We start from the raw sequence: 21,252 nt of genomic DNA on the forward strand, positions 1-21,252 counted from the left end.
GGGGGTGACCATCAAGGTGGAGGTGGGAGTGCTTCCTGCCAAAAGACTGGTGGCAAACTCCTGGGGTTGCCAGGGCCTATAATTTGAAACTTCCAAGTTTTCTAGAGCATGGTGAGTATGGTCCTGGAGATGTACATGGATAGGTACATGGATGTGAGTCCATTCAACTCTTGTATTCTTTCTGCAGACCTTTATTGAACACCTACTGTGTACTAGGCATTCAGATAAGAAACTATAGTCCCTGCTTCCAGGGAGCTCATCAGCTTATGGAAACACAGTCTAATAAAGGCAAATGGTTGAGGATACATCTATGTGTTCATATCTGTGTGTGTGTGTGCACTGTGTGAGAGGGCTTTCATGGAGATGACTGCACACGAACACATGTATGTGTGAGTGTGTACGTGAGGACGTGTGTTTGAATGTTATGAGCACACGGAGGATGAGTGTGCATGTGTGGAGGTGCACAGGCGTGGGCAGAAGGCGCCGGTCCTCAGGACTGCGTGAGGATGGTGGGGACATAGGAGACTGCATAAGCACATATGTATGTAACCTTGGGAGTGTGTATTCCTTTTTGTGTGTGTGCACACCTGTGGTCGCTTCAGACCCGTCTTTTGAGAATTCAGATGATGTCGGGATGGTCTCCTTGAACGTCCCCGCTGTCTGTGGTCGGTGTCAGACCACTTGCCACCTCTCTCCCTCCTTCCCCTAGGCCTTTGCAGAGAGAACCCCGCACTGGGAAGGGGCAGAGGAGGGCTTGGGTATAGACCGGGAAATGAAAGGAGGGGCGGGCAGTGAGCATTACTGCTGACAACGGCTGGGTAGGGAGCAGGGCACCGGGGAAGAAGCTGAAGCCAGAGGCAGGGAAAGATGCGCAAGAGAGGGAACCCAAGCCCACAGCATCCGGGACGGACGCGTAGCAGCGCGGATCGGGCGCCGGGTACCAGGTCAGGGATAAGCTTTGAGGGCGGGGCGCGGAGAAGCGGCAGCGGGGCGCACGGGCGCGGCTCCCTGCCCGATGTCCCTTTCCGCCTCTCCTCTCCGGGAGACCGCGGGGAGGGCGGGCGCGGTTCCGGGGGTGGGCGGGCTGGGCGGGGAGAGGGCGGGGCCGCCGCACTGGCTTCTCCTAGCCCCTCCCGCCGGCAGCCAGAGGGAGCCGAGCCTCCGCCAGCTCTGAGCGGCTGGCGCTGGAGCGCTACGCAGCGCAGCCCTATCGGTCCGCGAAGCGGGCTGAACTGAAAGTCGAGCGCTGCCGCTGGAGGCGGCCGATGGGGTCAGGTGCCGCCGGCCGCGCCATGGACGGGCCGCGCCTGCTGCTGCTGCTGCTCCTGGGGGTGAGTGCTAATTGAAGGGGAGCTCGCTGTCTTTCCCGGGACCGAAACCTCGATAAGTCCAGGTTTCCCTGAGGAAAAACAGAAAAGAGCCTTGGGGTCCAGATGCTGGGGGCGGCGGGGGCGGTGGATGGCGAGAGAGGAGCTCCGATGCCAGTATCCACGGAGGAGCGTCTCAGGTTCTCAGAGCGAAGAGGCGACTCTTGAGATTTAAGGTAAAGATTCGGAGAAGAGGGGCGCACGGAAGCAGGTCCTCGTGTGCCATAGGAGGTGTGTGTGGAGGAGCTGGGAGGGGTCTCTCAGGAGAGAGTCGTGGGGCTCTCGGATGCCTGGGTTCTTCGGAAGAGGGCGCTTGAATGCGGGATCTCGAGGCGACTTTCCCTCTGAGCATCTTGATCTCTGGAGAGTCGTGGGACAGAACCCAGGCTAGAGAAGGACGAGGAATGGGACGGGAACTAGAAAAGTGAGGGGCGAGCGTGGCTGGGGTGGGGAACCGGAGACGAGGAGATAAGAATTGTGTGGGAGGAGGATGAAGGGACTGGAGGCAAGGGGACCGGGCATCGGACAATGAAGACCAGCCAGACAATGGGGTGGGGGGAGGGGCGTGGGAGGGAGAGGTTCGGGGAGCGGGGCTCTGTTGAAGGGGGAGAAGTGGGTTAGGCAGGGCAGAAGGGACGCTGGTGAGGGAGGTGGAGAGAGGGAAGCAAAAGGAAAGAGGACGGAGTAGGGAGAGCAGACCCTGAGTGGTCTGGGCCCCGCCTGTCCGCCGAGAGACAGTGGGACGAGAAGAGAGAGCAGAGACAGACTCTTCCCGCATGTGTCGCGCGCTCTTCCTCGCGGGGTCGGGGAATTGTGGTTTGGGGTCCGAGGCTGGGAAAGGAGTGCCCACCTCGCCAGGGCGAACCCGCCTCCCCGGTTCCCCAGCGACCGGCGGGCTCCCGCTACGCACTTGTTCTCGCGGTTAGAAGCAGAGCTGCGGACTGGATGGGACGAAGCAGGCGTCGTCTGACGGGTTCTGCCGCTGCCACTTTCTTGGGGTGCAGAGAGGCGGGACTCGCAAAGCCGGGAAGGTCTAGGCAGTGCGCCGCTGAGGGGGCGCGTCGGCGAGGGCTGCCGGCAGGGGGCGCTGCGGCGCGAAGGCTGCGCGATCGCGGCTACTGGCGCGACCCGGACTGAGCGCTTCACCCGCCACCCGGACCCCCTGTGAAGTCAACCTGCCGCAGCGCCGCCCAGACGGTTCGCTACGTTTCCGCGAACGGCGTGGGGCGGGGGCGGGGGGGGCTCGGGGTTCTGCCCGCGACCCGCCCAGCTTTCGGTGAAAGACTCCCGGCTCGGAACAAGATAGAGGCTCTCAGACATCTCGGCAAAGAACTGCGGGTCTTAGAAAGCGTCCAGGTCCGCCCGGTAGATCTGACAGGACATTCAGGACCCGATGTGTGGCCGTGAAGGGAGTGCCCTGGAAGGTTCTGCAATGGAGATGTCCTCACTCTCCCTGCCGTCTTCATCTCCTCTGAGCACTGAGCCCCCAACCCCCCATTTTACAGACTAGGAGACTGAGGCTCTGAGAGTTTTAACCAATTGGTCAAGGAAGGTCCCACAAGCGAGTTGAGCCAGAATCCTAGGGAGACTGCCCCTCACCTGACTGCCAGCTGGGTACCTCCCGTACGTCTTACGGGGCAGCCCGGCGTCCCAGCTCCGGAGAAGAGCTGCGCGTCTCGGCGGCAAGCGGGCGGGAATCTGGGGGCTGGGATGGACAGAGACCCATCCCCGAAGCTCAGCACAGCCCCCCGGGGCGGTCAGTACCTGTGGCTGCGTCTGGGGATTTGGGAGTGACTGCGGGCACGTCTGCGCATTAACACCGCGGGTTAGAGAAGCCTCCTCCGGGCGGAGGGTGGGGGTCGAGGGGGGTGGCCGGGTGCGGGGATTGCGGCAGCCAGTAGTGCGGATTCCGGAGGGGCGAGGGCGTGGGCTCGGGATTTGGGCTGGAGAGTGTCCCCCGAATAGAGAAAAGGCGAGGAAGGAAGGGAGCAGGGGGTGGAGGGCCCGGGGACTCGGGAAGGTGGACCCGCACAGAATCTGCCGCCCGCACCCCTGCTGCTCTCGCCCCTGCCTCGCCGCGGGGCTGCTGAGTACGGGCTGGCCCTGCGCACCGCAGCGGTCCGAGTTTCTTCCTGGGCCGCGGCGAGAGAGTGCTGAAACCGGAGCGCATCCCGGCGGGTCGACTGACGGGCCGCGCCGGTAATGGAGGCACTTTGTCATTCAGACGTCTGTAACCGGAGCCGCCGGCTGGCTAATGCGCCTAATAGGGACGCAACTAGGACAGCAAACGCGAGGACAGGAGCGGGTGGGGGAGGAGACCCCGGCAGGGAAGGGGTCCCCGCCCCGGTGCACCAGCCGGGTCGCGTTCACGCGCCTAGATTCTTCCCTGGGGTGGGAGACGTGGAGGTGGGAATAACAAAATTGGTTGAGTGCCTACCGTGTGCCACGCACTGCCCTGGGGAATTTCTCCTGTCCCAGCAGAGGGAATCTAGTTATTCCCATTTTACAGTTGAGAAAGCTGAACCTCTCAGGCCTTCAGAAAGGAAACCAGGTTCCCCCAGTTAGTATGTAATGGCGCCCTTGTTGGAACCCAGGATTCCTGGCTTGGAGTTTACTCTTTCCTCCTTATGCCAGGCGCAATCCCCTGCCCAGCCTTCCAAATCACGGAAGGACGCGTGGCCCTGAACCACCACTAGACCTGGAGATTAGACTCTGTCCTATGCCCTTGGCACCGCAGATTTGTAGCTGAGCCCCTTCACTCCCCCCACTCAGAGCCCTGCTCCCTTTCAAAGTCTTCCTGCAGCATCCTCAGTAATTAGATCTTGTTTTTCCCCTCAAACTCCACCCCTGTTTCAAGGGATGGGAGGGGGGCATGTGCCAGTGCCTCCTCAGGGTTTGCATTGGTCTCAAAAGACCCTTCCCATATTTGAAAACTCTCCAACCTCTTCACCCAGCCAATGGCACCATTCACCTAAGGAACCCTTTGCTGAAGCTATTGTGAATAGTTAGGACTCATCACCGTGAAGCCTTCCTATAGTTTCAAATTCTTTCAGCTATTTTGGTGTGTTTTCTGTTTTGTCCAGTTTTTTTTAAATTATTAAAAGTCAGTTCACCTAAGCGTATTTGCACCTTAGTTTCTTGAAAGCCTTGACATGGGAAAAAAAGATTTGCAAACATTCTTGAAAATGGAATGAGTAAGTATAATAAATGTTAATTTCAAGCAAATGTGTCTATCATTTTGGTAAATTGCTCATTTTGGAACAATTAGCCTGAGTCCTAGTGACACCCACCCCACTTCCCAGGATTGCCCGGCCTTGGACCAATAGATGGTGTAGTTGGGTTAGTGCTTCCTGGCCACTTAGCAGGATGACCTCTGAGGGCCTCAGTTTCCACGTCTGTCCCTCAAGCCTTCCTCATCAGCTTCTGGAACAGCTGTTTGAGGTGATATTTCCTCTCCCTCATGGCACTGTGACTCCTGCCAGGAATCAGGGACCCTTTCTCATTGGAAACTCTTAGTTTAGTGCTCAGTAAATATTTGAGTTAGTTAACTTTAAACAGAGCTGTTCTCCAGCCTCCTTTGGCCTGCATACCCTGTTCAGACTCCTCTTGGTGGGTAAATCTCTCTCCATTTCTATCCTGCCCCCTACTCTGAGATGGTTTCCCCTGTTTGGGGATGGCTCAATTCTCCTCTCCCACTACCTACCCCTTAGGCTCAGCAGCTCACTCTCTATAAGACAAAACACTTCTTTGGTAACCAACATTTTTTGAACTCCTATTATGCACCAGGCAGAGTTACATACCTTATTTCATTTAATTTTCAAAGTAAACTTGGGCAGTGGATATCACCAATCCAGCGTTTTAGGGGGGGGAATTGAGGCTTAGAGAGATTGAGAATTGATGCCCAGAGTCGGACAGGACTGAAGCGACTTAGCAGCAGCAGCATACTATTAAGTAGCAGATATGGAATGTTTTGAAATAGAAAACAAAACAAGTTTAGGAAACACATGGTTACTAATTATGTGGCCTGGATTCCAAACGGAAGACTTTGGAGAAGACAGAGGACCACAGGCTGCCACAGGGAGAGGAGGCTTCCAGAAGAGAGGCTTGCATGAGGCTGCCCCTCTGCCCATGACTGCCACAGACAGACCCCCTCAGCTATCTGGAGCCCAGTTCTCTCTACCAGCCTCAACTAACTGGAACACAGCCAAAAGCCACAAAAGACCTTGGAAAAGAGAAAAGAGAGGTCCCAAAGTGAATAAACACCATACTCATTTATTTACTGCCTCCAGCAACCCTGAGAGGCAGAAACTGTCATGGTTACCTAATGACAAAGAAACTAAGGCACAGAGAAATTCCAAACCTGTCCCAGGTCAGCCAGCTTGTAAGCCGTGAGCCAGTACTCAGAGCAGTGAAGGCAGCAGAGGAGGAAGGTAGACTTTTTACTCTGAGTATTGCCCTCTGCTAGATCAGATCCTGCTTACACTCGATTTATATACCTTCTTCCCAGGGCTAGTTACATATTTTCTAAAGATTGAATTTGTTGTTGTTCAGTCACTAAGTTGTGTCAAGCTCTTTTGCTATCCCATGGACTGTAGCTGTCTTCCATGAAGCCGGCCAGGCTCCTCTGTCCATAGGATTTCCCAGGCAAGAATACTGGAGTGGGTTAACATTTCCTTCTCCAGGAGATCTTCCTGAACCAAGAATTGAACCCACGTCTCCTGTACTGGCAGGGGGATTCTTTACCATTGAGCCACCAGAAATTAGAACGGAGGAGGGGCTGCTCAGGTCCCACTAGTAGCGCGAGAATTGACAGCTGATATCCTGACAGGAAGGGAGCAGGCAGAACTGTAAGAAACGCTGACAGGGGAACTCAAAGAGACAAAAGTGTGTTACTCTGGGATAAAGAGCACAGGGCTTCACTGCATTGCATCCTGGAATACTTGTTGATGTAAATATTGAGTCCCTGAGTCATGGGGAAACCGTGAAGGCATGTTCCAGAGAAGGAGGAAGGTGTAGCCTCCATGGTTAAAGTGAGAAACATTAGGTGAGAACAGCAAAGCCATGACTTTCCGGAAACTCAGCTATCCAGAAAGTCAGTCCCTGGAGTGCTAGTTAATTGAGGCTGTATAATATTATGTTCTTAAATATTCCATAAGTATACATGTTGGGTCCCTAATATGTGCCAGGTACCATCACAGGCACTGAGGCAACCAGAGTCCTTGGCCTCAGGGAGCTGACAGTCCAGTGGGGGACTCTGTAGAGTGTCAGAGCAGACAGGAGTGAACAGGGAGGACATGTGACAGGGCAGCTCTGCCTGATGAAGCAGAGACTGGGGCCACAGGACCAGTTCCCCGATGAAGTGCCGTTAAGCAGAACACTGAAGGATGAAAAGAAATCCATACAGACTCTCCTGGAATCTTGCTCACCTCCTGGGGGAAAGCCTGCATCTGGGGCTACCCTCTCCCCAGGCCAAGGCTTCTGGTCTGCAGATGTTCCCAGCCCTGTGTTCCTGCCGCCTGGGAGTGGACAGTGGCAACACCCAAGGTTCCCCTCCTATGCTGCCTGTATCCTCCCCACCAGTCTCTTGAGGACCGCAGGCTGCCTCCTAGACTGATCCAACCTGTCTATCCCCCTGCCTCACCTGAACCCTAGTGAGACCTCAGGACAATTGGAAGGACTGAAGGGAAAGGAGTATTGGAAGCCATTCTGGCCAATGTGGAAGCAAGGAATGCCCAAATGATCCTTACGGCTCCTCTCTAGTTCCATGACCCAAGAGTCCATACTTCCTCTGAGCATCAAATGGGAACTGCGTGGTCTGGAGCCAGGGAAACAGGCTGTGGAGTTTTATTAGACGTTAAGATTTTTTTCAAGGAACAGAAATATAAAGCAATCTGCCAGCAGCCCCTCCCTCTAGGGAATCTGGTGCTAAATCATTCCATCCATGAGCAAAGATGCCTCGGCAGCAAGAATCTGACTCCCTTTTCCGCTGTTTCCAGTGTTGTTCCCACTGACTGTATGGGGGCAGGGAGAAAAGGGCTGGTGGCTGGAAATCAAACCCTGGGGGAGCAGGGCTGCTGGGTGGTGAGAGCAGCCACTTTCTCATCATTGGTAACAGGCATCCTTTTCCCCCGTCTTGGCACCAGAGTCCTGATGATTGGCTGTTCATTTGCTTTGGCCCTGAGCTGTCTCCATCTCTTATCTTTCCAGAGAGATGAAAACTCAGAGGGAAATGAGCAGGTCAGAATTCCCAGAGCAGAGTCAGGATTTGAACCCAAGGTCCCATCCCTCTGCCTTTTGGTCTTGGGTACAGACACCTCCCATTTGATACTTAATATATGGAATGGTAGGATTAAGGACCGAGAGTAGCGCTCTGCTAGCCTTTCTTAGAAAAAGATTCCCTTCAGGGTAGACGCATCCCTGCAGGTGTGCAGCTTAGCAAGTGGCATTTGGGCTAGATTTCAACTTCAAGTTGCCCCCTTGGCTGGGAGCCCTGAGCAAGCTGCAACTCGCCTGCTGGTTCCTGACCGCCGCCCAAAGGCCCTCTGCTGGTCCTCAGGTTACCTTCCCACATGGTGTATCCTTGGGATTCCAGGAGTTACTGTAACCCCAAGGTGAACCTTGCAGAAGGTCAGCATCCGAGGCTCTGATCTCACAGCCCAGCAGCCTGCAGGGGTGTGCTGTCCCCCTGCCTTTCTTCCCTGTCAGCTTTCAAGTGCCAAATGCCTCCCTGGTGAGCTCATCCCAGGCCAGGTGGTTCCAATAGAAGGCTTTAGGAAGGAGTGTTTGCTCCCTCAGAATACATCCTGTCCCCTTTCTCTTGCCAGTCTGACCTTCTGATCTTCCCCCATCCAGGTGTCCCTTGGAGGTGCCAAGGAGGCATGCCCCACGGGCCTGTACACCCACAGCGGAGAGTGCTGCAAAGCCTGCAACCTGGGCGAGGGTGTGGCCCAGCCTTGTGGAGCCAACCAGACCGTGTGTGAACCGTGCCTGGACAGTAAGTAGAAAGTGTCCGGTGGGGGAAGGAGAGCAGAATGGAAGGGAGGGCAAGGGGACTGGCGGGCATGCCCAGTAGAGGCCTTACAGGCGCTCTGGGTCCTGGCAGGAACTCCTGCCCACCACTGCATGGGTGCCAGAAGTGAGTCTGACCCAGCATAGGAGACAGAGAGGGGCAGCTCAGAATGGATGAGGGAAGTATGCAGAGGCAGAAGGGGGGCATGATGGGGGATGCCCAGGGGGTGCCCGTTCCCAGCCCCCAAGTAGAGAGGCCTAGTAGAAGAGTGTGGCTAGGTGGGAGGAGTAGCTGATGCTAAGATCAGCTAAAAATATCATCTGCGCTGCAAAATCAATGGCTGCCACTTACCCTCAGCGCTTTTGGGGGGAGGGGAAGAGGATCAAATCCTAGCTACCCTGGAGACTGACCTTGGGGGATCCTGGGAGGGTGTGGCTACCACCCCCCATCAGCCCCCAGCACCTCCCACTACCCAACCCCCGCCGACCCCCGCCACTGCTCCCCAGGGCAACTGTACTCCAGTTCTGACAGAGGAAACAAGAGTTTTCCCTAGGCAACAGGGATGGGGGTTGGAGCATTACAAGGATGTCCTTACTGGGGAGTGAGGTTGGGTGCAACAGAGGGGTGGGGCGCTGTGGTCATTCCTACCTGGGGATTTCCTTGAGGAGGGGAGAGAACCCCATCTTCCAGAGGTGCTGGATGAGGTGGTGGGTCTGTGATCTGAAATTCTGTGTCCTTGTCTCATCTCTGATGGATGCCCTCCCACCAGTTGCTTTCAGGCCATGAACCTTTTTCCTGACTCTGTCTGGAAATCTTTCCTGAGGACAGTTAGGTCCTGCCTTCTACCTGGCACTCAGTGCCCACCTGGGGGCCAGTGGGAACTCTACTCAGATTGTTCTTTAATCACGTTGGGAACCAGGGAGTAGGAACTGGGAACTCTGAATCCGCCTGTCTTACCTTGAATGTCTTGCCACCGCTGCCGCCACCACCACCTCCAGGCACCACACTGCACACAGCATATCTCTCCTTCAGGCAACCCCAACTCCTTGGTATCCCAAACACAGCTTTCCTATTTCTGTGCTTGTGGATCCTGTAACTCCATCCCCCAGCAGAGGGATGCCAGGTAGGGAAAGCTAGACATCCCTTTGCTACCTTACCATCTGGGTACCTCCCCTGGCCCTGGCCTAACAGGGTTTCCATCCCAGGGCAGGACTAGCCAATCACAGCTGCCCTGGAATCTCCCATGTTTTCCTCTCATTTCCTAGACTCTTACCCAGGACCTCTTCTCTTTGGACAGCAAGTCTCCCAAGATGGGACCCTAATCCTTCTGTCAAAGCAAGGGCTGGGATACAGGAGGCTGAGAGAGGGCATCTCCAGAGAAGGGGAGAGGAAACAGGAGCAGAGAGGCAGCTCAGAAATCCCACTTGCTCCCTCCACTCCCCTCCCTTCCTCTTCTCTCATATTTCCCCCCCTCCCCCAGCTGTGTTAACAGGCTGCCTTTAAAAGTCTACTTTATGGGATGGAGACCCCAGCGGACTTTCCCTCTATCCTCAAAACGTTTCCACAAGGAAACCCATTAAGCTCCTGCCTTCATTCTCTGCCAAAAAAGACCACATTTTTCCCACCCCCTAAAACTCTCTCCTAGGAGTTCGCTGCTAATTTTCTGTATTTTCCCATGAGCAGGGCCCTCTCCTTTCCCTCCCATGTGACTAGACCCACCCCACTGCCACAGGCCAACGAGATAGGAGCTTCTTGTATAAATCAGACATCTTGCCTTTGCTGTTTATGATTGGAAGTCCTTTCTGTTTGACTGTATCCCTGCTACTGAATTTATCATTGCCCACCCCAGGGGCCCAACTGTTACAGGATCCCTGCTGTGTGTCAAGTGCTTAATGGTAGAATTTCACTTACTCCTCACCACAACCCTGTGAACGGAGACATTATTCCCAGTTTTACAGAGAAAGAAAAAAGCTCAGAGAGGTTAAGTAAGACACCCAGAGTCACACAGCTAATAAAGTGATGGAAGCAGGTTTTGAATCCAGACCTGCTTGATGCCTAGGAACAGAAGCACAGGAGTTGCTCTGTCAGAAGTGAGTTGAAACTGAAGGCTCCCTCCAGGCCCATCTCTATCTTTTCTTCTCTCCAACCCCCCCCACCCTACTCCCAACTGCTGCCCCTTTGACTTCTCTCTGCTTTTTCCCTTCTTTGCTTCTCCAGCCCTAATCCCAACCTCCTAGATAATGACCCTGTGCTCCATCTTGTGTCTGGATGCCGTTAGAGACCCCCACAGCAACCCCAGTTTCCCTCCATTGGGATCCTAATCTGCTACCTCTGCTTCCACATTCTGAGCTACCCTCCTTCCCCAGTTCTCAGGTCCTAACTGTGTGCTCTTCCTGCCCTTGGAGCAAGGATACATTCTCTTGGATTCAGTTTGGCATGGAGTTCTCCACTCTGGGCTTAGAAGAGGTAGAGAAGATCTGGCTCTGTGCCTACCCACTCTTTGCACGAGGCAGAGAGGACCCTGGCATCCGTCCCCTTACTCCAGCGCATGAGTCAAGAGTGAGCTTAGAGATTTTTCCTTCATGCCCTTTGACTCATGCTCCAGAATAAGGGGAGGGATGCCAGGGTCCTCTCTGCCTCGTGCAAAGAGGGACCACACACACAAGTCCTCTTTCCCTTCTAGCTTCAACCCCTCCTGCTGTGCCTTTCTTACCAGGAGTCCCATCCCCACCCTCTAGAGCCAAGCCCTTCAGCAGCGTGGGGTAGCGCCATGGGTGGGAGATTTTGTCATCTTAACCCTAGTCACTCCCATTCAGGCCACACCTGAGCCTCGGCCTGTGTGGATAGAAATGGAAGGGCAGCTGAGGCTCTCTGGGAAGGCTGGCCATGCCTGGGCTGGGTTCACAGCTCAGCTCTGGCCTGGGGGAAGGGCTGGGTGGGAACCACGCTCAGATTATTCCTTAATCATGCTGGGAACTCTAGGAGAGACTCTGCCAAGAAATTTACCGGTACCAGCTGTGTTACCCCCTGAGACTTCAGGGCCAGAGTTTCCGGGGCCGGAGCATGGGGCTCCTGGCTCCCTTTCTCCTTCCCAGCTTTCCCACACCCGGAATCAGGGACGGGCGGGAGAAGGGGGTGTCAATGAGGGGGTGAGGTGGGCCGAGGGGCTCCAGCGTCCCAAGTGCCCCGAGTGCAGGTGACTAAATTCGGGGTGCGGCTCCCCCACCCCCATCCCGCACATCCCTCTGTCCTCAGGCGTGACCTTCTCGGACGTGGTGAGCGCCACAGAGCCGTGTAAGCCGTGCACGGAGTGCGTGGGACTGCAGAGCATGTCGGCGCCCTGCGTGGAGGCCGACGACGCCGTGTGCCGCTGCGCCTACGGCTATTACCAGGACGAGACGACCGGCCGCTGCGAGGCGTGCCGCGTGTGCGAGGCGGGCTCGGGGCTCGTGTTCTCGTGCCAGGACAAGCAGAACACCGTCTGCGAGGAGTGCCCCGACGGCACGTACTCAGACGAGGCCAACCACGTGGACCCCTGCCTGCCCTGCACGGTGTGCGAGGACACGGAGCGCCAGCTGCGCGAGTGCACGCGCTGGGCCGACGCCGAGTGCGAGGGTGAGAGCCCGGGGCTGCGTGGTGCGGAGGGCGCCCACCCTGGCGGGCAGGGTCTGCAAGGGTCCGCCCATGGCCTGCAGGGGCAGCCTCCATGGCCTCGAGCCAACAGACACCCTCCTGATCTTTCCCACCAAAGGACCCCATCCATTGTTAGCCCCTCTGGGCTAAGTGTTTGGAAAGCATCCTCCCAGGCTGCACTCGGTTCCCACGCTTTGGTAATCTGTGGCTGCCGGCTCGGGACTGGGTGGGTGGCAGAGAGGTGGCCTCCGTGGCCAGAGCACAGACAGTGCATGTTTGAGCCTGAGGTAGACTCTCTGAACTGGAGAGGGGGTCTAGGACCCTCCAGAACTGGGACCCTTTGGCTCTGAGACCACTGTGGCTCTGGGACTTGGGATGGAGTCCGCCACACTCTCACTTAAACTGAGTGACGTCAAGAAGGTCACTTTGGTTTCTGGACCTCGATTTCCTACTGGTCACAGGGTTTCCAGGTTAGGGACGGGGGCTGGTTCACGTCACCTTGTTGGGGAGGGGTCAGAAGTCACTGTTACATTTTAGCCAAGGATGAAGTGAGACCCGGGGAACACTAAGGAGATCGTGGGAACAGGGGCTTTGGGACAGAGAAGGAAGGGGAAGCAGCAGGCCTGGGGTTTGGGAGCCTGAGGAGGTGGCAGGTGCATGTGGAGGGCCCTCAGCTCCCCGGGGGGATGGGAGCTGGGTGTGCCCGCCTTAGTCCGATGGGCAGTTCCTGGCATGGGAGAAGGAAGCCCTATGGTAGCCAGGGCAGAACTGTTTTGGTCCCCTGGTTGGTGACATCCATCTTGGGGGAGAGGTTGACTGCCTTTACTTTCTATCGCTCTATATGACTGGGCACCCGTGTAGCTATTTCCCTTTGGGACCTAACCCTCAGGGTGCTCTCTTATTTTGAGCAGGCAACAAGTGCCTCCTTCTGGGAGCCCTGAGTTGAACAGGAGAGAGCTGGCCTTTGCCCCAGTCTGCTGAGGGAGACATGGTGCCAGTACTTAGTTCCCAGGAGATCCCCCTTTGTGGTGGGGGCAGCACAGCCTCTGCCTTCAGTCTGCCTGCAGTCGGATGGGGGAGGCAGATCCCCTGCTGTGGAGAGCCTCTGCTCTGACACACCCGTGCCGGCCTTCCAAATCCTGTGATCCTCTGGTGCCGGGACCTCAGGGTGGAGAGGGCTGTTAAGCTGGGCTGAGGCCAAGCATGTGTGTGAAGCTTCCTGCACTGGGATGTGGGGTTGGGGTGGAGGAGTGGGATGTGGTAGTTCCGGGGGCAATTGCCCTGGTCCAGGAGACAGGCAAGTAGCATCAGGCGCAAGGCAGAGCAGGGGGAGTTTCAGCAGCCTGCAACGGGCAGCGGGTGGCACGCTTCTGTGGGCAAGTTGGGACCAGCTGGTGGGGGGTGGGAGTTAGGGGTGCGGTTAGAGCAAAGAAAGGTGCCAGCTGGGAGAGGGGTGGGCTCTGCCTTTACGGGCATTCACAGGTTCCTTCCAGATACCGCTCTGCTTTTCCAGCCACGCTGAAGGGGTGTGTTTGTCCCTGCCCCTCTTCTCCTTCTCCCTCGGAAGGGTTACATGTCAGCTCCAGGGCAGGGGGAGCATTTCGGGACTTGGAATTTGATCTGTGGTAGTTTGGCTGTCGCCCTCCCCTCCAGGGCAGGGCATATTCCTTGCATATACATTTCAGGTGTCCACATGGTGACTCATCCACCTTGGGGGCAGAACCTGACCTCTAGCCCTCAACTAAAGAAATTCGGGTTTAGGAGGAGTAACCCAGTCCTTCTTTCCACACCCCCCCCCCCAAAGTCTGAGAGCTCCTATGCCGGAAACGGCTGTCAGGACCTGCCAGGGGCTTAGTGGATTGGAATGCCAGAGGACGTGGTCACATCTGGATCTCATCCTCGCCCTCTGTTAGGGGGGCATTCGGGAGACGAGGGGAAAGCGCCCTGGAAGCGCTGTCTTCAGCCTGGTCTGGCTCCCACCCTCCCTCAGCTCTTCCCCTCTGCTCCTAAATCTCTGTGATGCCTGATTCACTGACCTTCCACCTAACCGTGCCTTCAGCCTCTGGGTTCGGGTCACTTGAGCAGAGCTGTACCCTCAGCCTCGGGGGTCAGGTTGCCCCTCCAGCTGGCCCAGTCCCCTAGCCAGGCAAGAGAAGACCCTCCCCAAACCAGTGCCTTGTCAGAAGGTAGGGCTGTGTCTCCTCCACTCCCTGCCCCACCTCTTCCACCCTATCCTTCCCAGGACTGAGATGAGGGACAGGAGGAATAGGGCAGCAGATGGCAGCCTCCTCGCCAGTGGCAGCCTCCTCGCCAGTGCCAGCCAGATGGATTCCAGAGTCACATCTGGGGACCTTATTCCTCAGAAGGTGCTGAAAGTGGGGGCCTTTGAAGCATCTTTGCCTTGAGCCAAGGAGGTCTAGGAAACCAGTGGGCAGCTTCAACTCCCATTTGGGTGGGCAAACTTGAGGGCTGAGTGGGGCAGATCTGGGGAGCAAAGTCCCTGCCCTTCACCCCAGTGGCATGTCCTGTCTGCTTTCCCTCCCTGCCTCAGGCGTGGGAAGCAAGGATAGATGGAGTAGGCAACTTTGCCCAGACAGGTACCCCCAGGTCATCCAGAGCCCACAACCCCAGGTACTGCCTTCAGCTGGGTGACAGAATGGAAAATACCACCCACTGCTGCCAGGGAGTCCTCAGTCCCCTACCAGGGGGGCTGGCAATGCCCAGCTGATATGAAAGAACCTCAGTAGGTGGCAGAGCAGTCTCCTTCCTCTGAGACAGGGCAGTGCCTGGTCTGTGGGCTTGCTCTCCGCCAGCAGTCCTCATCCTTTCCCACTTGGGTTTGAACTATCTGACACTGTCTTCTCTGGATGGCAAGAACAGATGGTATGGGGGCTACACAGGGCAGGAAATAGAGGCTAGCCACTATCCATGGACTGGCTGGAGGGAAGCAAGCCAGCTGTGCACCTCCCCACCCTGCCTGAGCCTAGAGCTAGGACACGAGAGCCTGGAAAAAAGGCTGGATGCCAGCTTTCAGAGGGTAGTGCATCGGACAGTACCTCTCTGCCACACCCGATTACTCTTATCCTTCTTTAGGACAGGGATGACTGGGACCACTAGGACAAGCTGGGGCCAGAGAAATTACATTCGCTAGCCTGCCTCCACCTGGAGGCACCCTAGTGCTTATTTACTTCTTTGTGTGTTTATCTCCAGGCGAGGCTTCTGAGTACCCAGAGTAGGCAGAATTGAATTCTAGGGTCACAGCTTTCCCCAAGATGGAAAGGAGCTTAAAGACTATCTCTTTTAATATCCCCATTCTATAGATACGGAAGTTGAGGTCCTGAGAGGTGAAGGAGCTGGTCCAGAGTCACACAGGAAGTCAGTGACAGAGCTGAAGGGGGCCGAGGGCTGTTGATTCTTAGATCCTTGGTCTTCTCCACCATCGTGATGTCATATAGCCAATCCCAGCCCACACCTGTATGTGTAGCCGCCGGGCATACAAGCACCTGGGGCAAGGCCAGGACTGGGGTAAAGCTCTGGGGGTCAGGATCTAGGGGAGGGACTCGGGGGAAAGTGGGTCCTCACTCCTGTAGCCTTTTCTTCCAGAGATCCCTGGACGTTGGATTACACGGGCCACGCCCCCGGAGGGCTCCGACAGCACAGACCCCAGCACCCAGGAGCCTGAGGTACCTCCAGAGCAAGATCCGGTAACCAGCACTGTGTCAGATGTGGTGACCACGGTGATGGGCAGCTCCCAGCCTGTGGTGACCCGAGGTACCGCCGACAACCTCATCCCTGTCTATTGCTCCATCCTGGCTGCTGTGGTTGTGGGCCTTGTGGCCTACATCGCCTTCAAAAGGTGAGAGGGGGAACCTGAGACAGGGAGCCAGATCTTTGGCCTCAGGGAGAGCTTTGCTGTGACCATGACCTGAAAATGCACACACTCTTTTAACTTAGCCCCAAACCAAGCTCATCCTCGCTTGCCATCAACTTCACCCTGAAGTCTTTACTTCAAGGTGTGGCAGGCCTGTCCTGCCCTGGCGTCAGCACCTCCCCACCCGCACTGTCCTCCCCTACCTGACTCCTCAGCCTCCAGCTGCACACAGAGCTGCTTTTACCAGCTGCTTGCATCCTCATTCCCTGGACCCCATTTATTCACACAGTTACCTGTGTGTGTGTGTGTGTGTGTGTGTGTGTATCTTTCTTTCCCATGACACACATGGATGTTATGGCACTCATGTCCAGAAATCCAGGATGTGGAGAAGACCTCGAAAGCATTTTAGATGTTTAAATGCATTTTCCATTCTTTAGAAAAAATCATCAAAGAAATAACATGGTTGTTTGGGATAATGCAGAGACGACCAATGTCTTGTAAAGCAAAAAGTAGTAAAACCTCCTTTTATCTCTCCAAATCTTACCTACCCCTCTCCTTTTTGGACTCTGTCTGGAATGGATCCCTTCTAGCCATTTTCTATGCATTTATAAACACATGTGTATAAAACCTTTTATAGTTATATGTACACACAGGTTGGCTTTCTTTTTTTTTTAATATCAATGTGATCACACTCTACATATGCTGCAACTTACTTTTTCACTAATCTCCCTTGGGAGAGCTTTCCTCAGAACATATAGAATTATCTGATTATTTATAACTGCTCATTCAATAATATGGGTGGAGTATAATTTATTTAACCAATCTCCTATCGATGGACATTTGATTTGCTTTTACTTTTTCCTTATTGCTTATAGTAGCAGGGGAAATCCTTACACGTACGCCTGCACACATGTGGGAGTACTTTAGAAGGAAAGATTGGGAAAAGTGAAATTCTGGGAAGTCATTTATTTGTGCACCATTCGTCCCATGGACATTTACTGAACGCTGGCCACATACACCAAGCCCTGGGCGCCGCTGTGCCCTCACGGTGCTTCCGGTGTGGGCCGGGGAAAGGAATGTAGAGGACAGGTATGAAGAGAGCCTCCCGTGCTGGGCGGGGGTTAGGGACCAGCCCCCACCAGGCCTCTGGTGCCCACGCGCCAGAGCATAGACACTTTAGCCATGTGGCCGTGTGGCTCCTCAGGCTCTGAGACTGGGCCTATGCTCCGGCTCCAGGTGGAACAGCTGCAAGCAGAACAAGCAAGGAGCCAACAGCCGACCCGTGAACCAGACACCCCCACCAGAGGGGGAAAAGCTACACAGCGATAGCGGCATCTCTGTGGACAGCCAGAGCCTGCATGACCAGCAGCCCCACACGCAGACTGCCGCAGGCCAGGGTGAGTAGCAGGGCTGGGCGGGGGGGTACTGAGGCAGGGAGAACAGGAGTAATTAAGATTAGACTGTAGGAGGGACTGCAGAGGGGCTGACTGCAGGCCTCTGGGTGGAAGGATGAAGAGGCAGGGTGAGAGAGTGGGTAGGATAGGCCCTTGCCAGTGGAATGACTTGGGAAACAGAAGCTTTGACAAACTGGAGCATCTAGACTCATCAAGCTAATTGTCCCCCAGAGCTAATTACTCCTCAGAGTGGCTGCAATTAGCCTCCTGCCCAGGACTTCTGGGGAACAAGTAGTTAATTATGTCCCCTAATTGGTAGCCCATAGCCCAGCTCCAGACACTTGCTGCAGTTGAGTCTAGGACCAGAAGTCCTGTCTCCTCTGCCTTGATTAATTGCTGGGGGGCGGGGGCAGGGAAGTTAGGGGCTGGGGATGGCTCTGGAGCTAAGGATGAGGAGGAGACATGAGTCAGCATCCCCCAGGTGCCTCCGCTGCCCTGCCCACATCCAGGCCTGCATCTTGGGCATCCCTCTGCTTTTAGGCTCTTGGGTCCTCCCCAGACTGAGAGGAGAAGTGCCTCAGCCCTTCTTGGGTCTTATTCCAGGCCCCCACACCCACTTTGGGAGAAAGGGGGTCTAGTGGGTAGTGCCTGACTCCCCCTGGGTTCTTGGCAGCCCTCAAGGGTGATGGAGGCCTCTACAGCAGCCTGCCGCTGGCCAAGCGGGAGGAGGTGGAGAAGCTGCTCAACGGCTCTGCAGGGGACACCTGGCGGCATCTGGCAGGCGAGTTGGGTTACCAGCCTGAGCACATAGACTCCTTCACCCACGAGGCCTGCCCAGCCCGCGCCCTGCTGGCCAGCTGGGCCGCCCAGGACAGCGCCACACTCGACACCCTCCTCGCGGCCCTGCGCCGCATCCAGCGCGCCGACATCGTGGAGAGCCTGTGCAGCGAGTCCACGGCCACATCGCCCGTGTGAGCCGGCCCGGGAGCCCCTGCTCTGCCCCCACATTCCGACGACTGATGCTCCTGCCAACCCCGCGGGTCAGAGCTACCTGCCTCTGGGCAGGGCCTCAGAGCCGGGCCCCCAAACCACAGCCCTGTCGCTGCTCCTGTGCGGCCCCACCGCCTCCAATCATTGCTTCTCCCTCTCGTGCCGCAGGTGCCCCTGCAGCCTCTCCCCCCCTCTCTGCCCCCTCGCCATTTCAGGCCTCCTGCTCGCTTCTTGCCCTGTTTCTCAGGGTGCCAGCCCCTCCCACCTTAGCAGGTTGTCATATCTGGGGGGCTGACACCAGGGATGGTGGTGGGGGCATGACAAGGCTCCAGAGACTCAGAGGGAGAGACTGAGGAAGCAGAGCCATGGACACTACACTGTGAACTCGGGGAATGAGGGAGCACCTGTATGGCCTAAACCTCTCTCAGCCCCCTCGCTTCCTCCCCTGTGGCCTAAGATGAAGAGCCTCAGAGGTTTATCAGAGCTGGTAAGGGGGTTGAAATCTAGTCTATCCCCCTCCTCGTATAGAACCGTGAGGCCCAGAGAAAGAGATTCATTTGCCCAAAGCATCCAGCAATGGAGAAGCCAAAGATGAGCTGTCCCCTCACCCTGAATGAGGGGCGCAGACCTCAGGCTTGCTGGAGGGGACCAGACGACCCTCTGGCAAGTGTCTCACAGCCAAACCCAGTCTGCTCTTCACCATCTCCAGACCTGTCCAGCCCCTGTGAAGGGCAGATGCGTCACTCAAGGCCTGACCCCCTGGTCTGTCCTGACCCCAGTCAGGGTTGGGGTTTGTGGCGAGGGGTGCGGCTTCCCTCTGCCTGTCCCCTCAGGTATGTCAGTGTGACATCTGTGGTGTGGCCAGTCTGTAAGTATTTGCCATCCCAGCATAGACCTGGAGCTAACACAGGCAGCATCTTCCCCTGGAGTCAGCCTTGGGGGTCGGGGACTAAGGACCACCCCCCCCCCCACCTGCAGCACGCAGATTCAGAGAGACACACACAGGATGAGAAATCTTGCTTCTCTCCAAGAGTTCTTTCTCTTGGGCCAAGGCCGGATCCTGCTGGGGCAGCTGCCAGAGAAGCATCGAAGGGAATTGAACTCTGCTCGCCGTCTTCCCTCACCCCCGGGTTTGGCGGGCCAAGGACGACTGAGGCTTGAGCTGGCGCCTGCCTTCCAAGGGCCTGCACGTGGAGGAATGCTCCCCCCTCCACCCTTTCCCTGCAAGCACGGGTTTGGCTGGGCTCCGGAGGCTGCAGTGAAGAAAAGTGGACCAGTGTGGGAACGCAGCAGGAAGAAACGGAGTTAGAGTGTGGCCCATCGAGGGTCTCTTCCGAGTTTAGACGACCCTTCAAAGGACTGTTTCTTTCCTAGCTTGGTACCAGAAAGGGGACGTGAGGTCCCTCCTGGCCTGTTTTGCTTGATGTTGGAATGAGTGTGGCCCCGCTCTATTTAGCATGAACGAGCCCCAAGCAGGGTGCGCACTGCCAGCCACCCCCTCCCCAGCCCAGGGGTCTCTCACCCCTGTATAAGGGACTGGGGACATTGTACATAGACCGCACTTCTTTGACCTGAATCAGTAACAGGAGGAGGAAACTCACCTGCTGACCCCTCACCTGTGAATTTGGGGAGTGGGACAGAGTCTGAGGTATTTATTTTCCTCCCCGGCAGCAGGGGAGGGGGTTGGAGGTTGCAAGTATGTTTTAGCATGTGTTTGGTTCTGGGGCCTCTCCTGCCTCCCTTTGGGCTGAGATGGAGCCTTTTTGCCCAGTCCCTCCCGCAGCTGGGAGCTGTGAGCTCCAGATTCCTTGTCACCCTCCCTGTCACCTGCCCCTTGCATCCTGTGTAATCATTTCTTGGGTCCTCCTGAAACCTACACATAAAACATAAATGATGAGCATTAAATAGCAAAGAAAGAAAAATCGTACAGAGATTTTCTGGAAACATACGTGGTTTGAGTTGGTAGGGGGTTGTGTGTGTGTGGTAGGGACCTGGGTATAATTTCCAACTCAGTGAGTTCCTGTCCTATTTTTCTCCCCCTACATAACGGGGAAGTTTTAACAGAAATCCAGCAAATTCACATGTGTCACCATGGAGTTAAGTGGGATGAAGACAGAGTGGGGGGCCTTAGCCGCCGGACCTTGGAGAGGGAAAGTGAAAATGGCCATGCAGGAAGCTGGCCAGCTGTGAACTTGACCAGATGTCAGAAGTGAAACTGATCACAGGGGAGCCAGAGGCTTGCTAGGAGGGCCAGGTCACAACCCCACAGCTCCCAGCCACCCACATGACCTGGGAGGCACCCCTCAGCCCAACACACAAGCGCACACACACAGTCCTGCTCCAGATGGCCTGGCAGGAGCCTGGCTGGCCCAGCCTGAGTTGGGCAGGGCCCTCCCCTGTGGCTCTCCCAGGCAGGTCCCAGCCCTAGCTCCCACCAGCCTGGCTTTGCGCCCTGCCTGGTCCAGGAGCTGCAGACTTCCAGGCCCTGGGCCTGTGCCCCTCTCCCAGGCTGGCCAGACAGCTGGTTTGAGCTGCTCAGCTTGTGGTTGCTAGGGAATGCCACGGGAGGCTTGCTTTCCCACAAAGAACAGCAAACAAGCCTTCCTGATCTTGGGATCCTGGGAAGGGCCAACCGGACCCCAGCCAAGTGTTATGTGTGAGGTGGAGGGAGGCGTCTTCCGTCTCCCACTCCCAGCTTGTGAGGGTTGTGAGGAAGGTGGTGGGGAGGGGCAGTGATTTAGAGTCAAAATTAGAAATGATCCTGGGTCTTGGGTAACCCCACTGTGATGGGAGAGACAGACTCTTAAGGGACCTCGCCTCTAAAGAGGGGAGACACAGCCCCAGACTTGAGGATGCCTCTAATCTGATGAGGGAGGCACAATTCCTGTCCTAGAAGAGCCCCCATTCTGATGGGGGAAATGCCTCTAATTTGGTGGGGGAGAGCCAGATGCTGCGTGTGGCAATAAGGAGATGCAGACCCTTCCACAG

General features: G+C 56.1%; 1 protein-coding gene across 1 annotated transcript; it reads left to right on the forward strand.

Moving 5' to 3' along the window:
- Positions 1–1,169: 1,169 nt before the first annotated feature.
- NGFR (nerve growth factor receptor) lies at positions 1,170–19,944 on the forward strand. The gene is made up of 6 exons (XM_055579996.1): positions 1,170–1,331; positions 8,220–8,361; positions 11,632–11,991; positions 15,613–15,865; positions 17,117–17,277; positions 17,948–19,944. The coding sequence occupies exons 1-6, from the start codon at positions 1,266–1,268 to the stop codon at positions 18,247–18,249; spliced, it is 1,284 nt and encodes a 427-aa protein (XP_055435971.1). The 5' UTR covers positions 1,170–1,265; the 3' UTR covers positions 18,250–19,944.
- The last annotated feature ends 1,308 nt before the right edge of the window (positions 19,945–21,252 follow it).

This window comes from Bubalus kerabau, chromosome 4 (assembly GCF_029407905.1).
Source record: "Bubalus kerabau isolate K-KA32 ecotype Philippines breed swamp buffalo chromosome 4, PCC_UOA_SB_1v2, whole genome shotgun sequence".
Classification (NCBI taxonomy): domain Eukaryota; kingdom Metazoa; phylum Chordata; class Mammalia; order Artiodactyla; family Bovidae; genus Bubalus; species Bubalus kerabau.

Bases quoted from the DNA above. Each gene is read 5' to 3' on its own strand.
- NGFR (XM_055579996.1), top strand. From the start codon at position 1,266: ATGGGGTCAGGTGCCGCCGGCCGCGCCATGGACGGGCCGCGCCTGCTG. The intron at 8,362-11,631 runs GTAAGTAGAAAG...CTCTGTCCTCAG, and splicing joins GTGTGAACCGTGCCTGGACA to GCGTGACCTTCTCGGACGTG. The intron at 15,866-17,116 runs GTGAGAGGGGGA...CTCCGGCTCCAG, and splicing joins GCCTACATCGCCTTCAAAAG to GTGGAACAGCTGCAAGCAGA.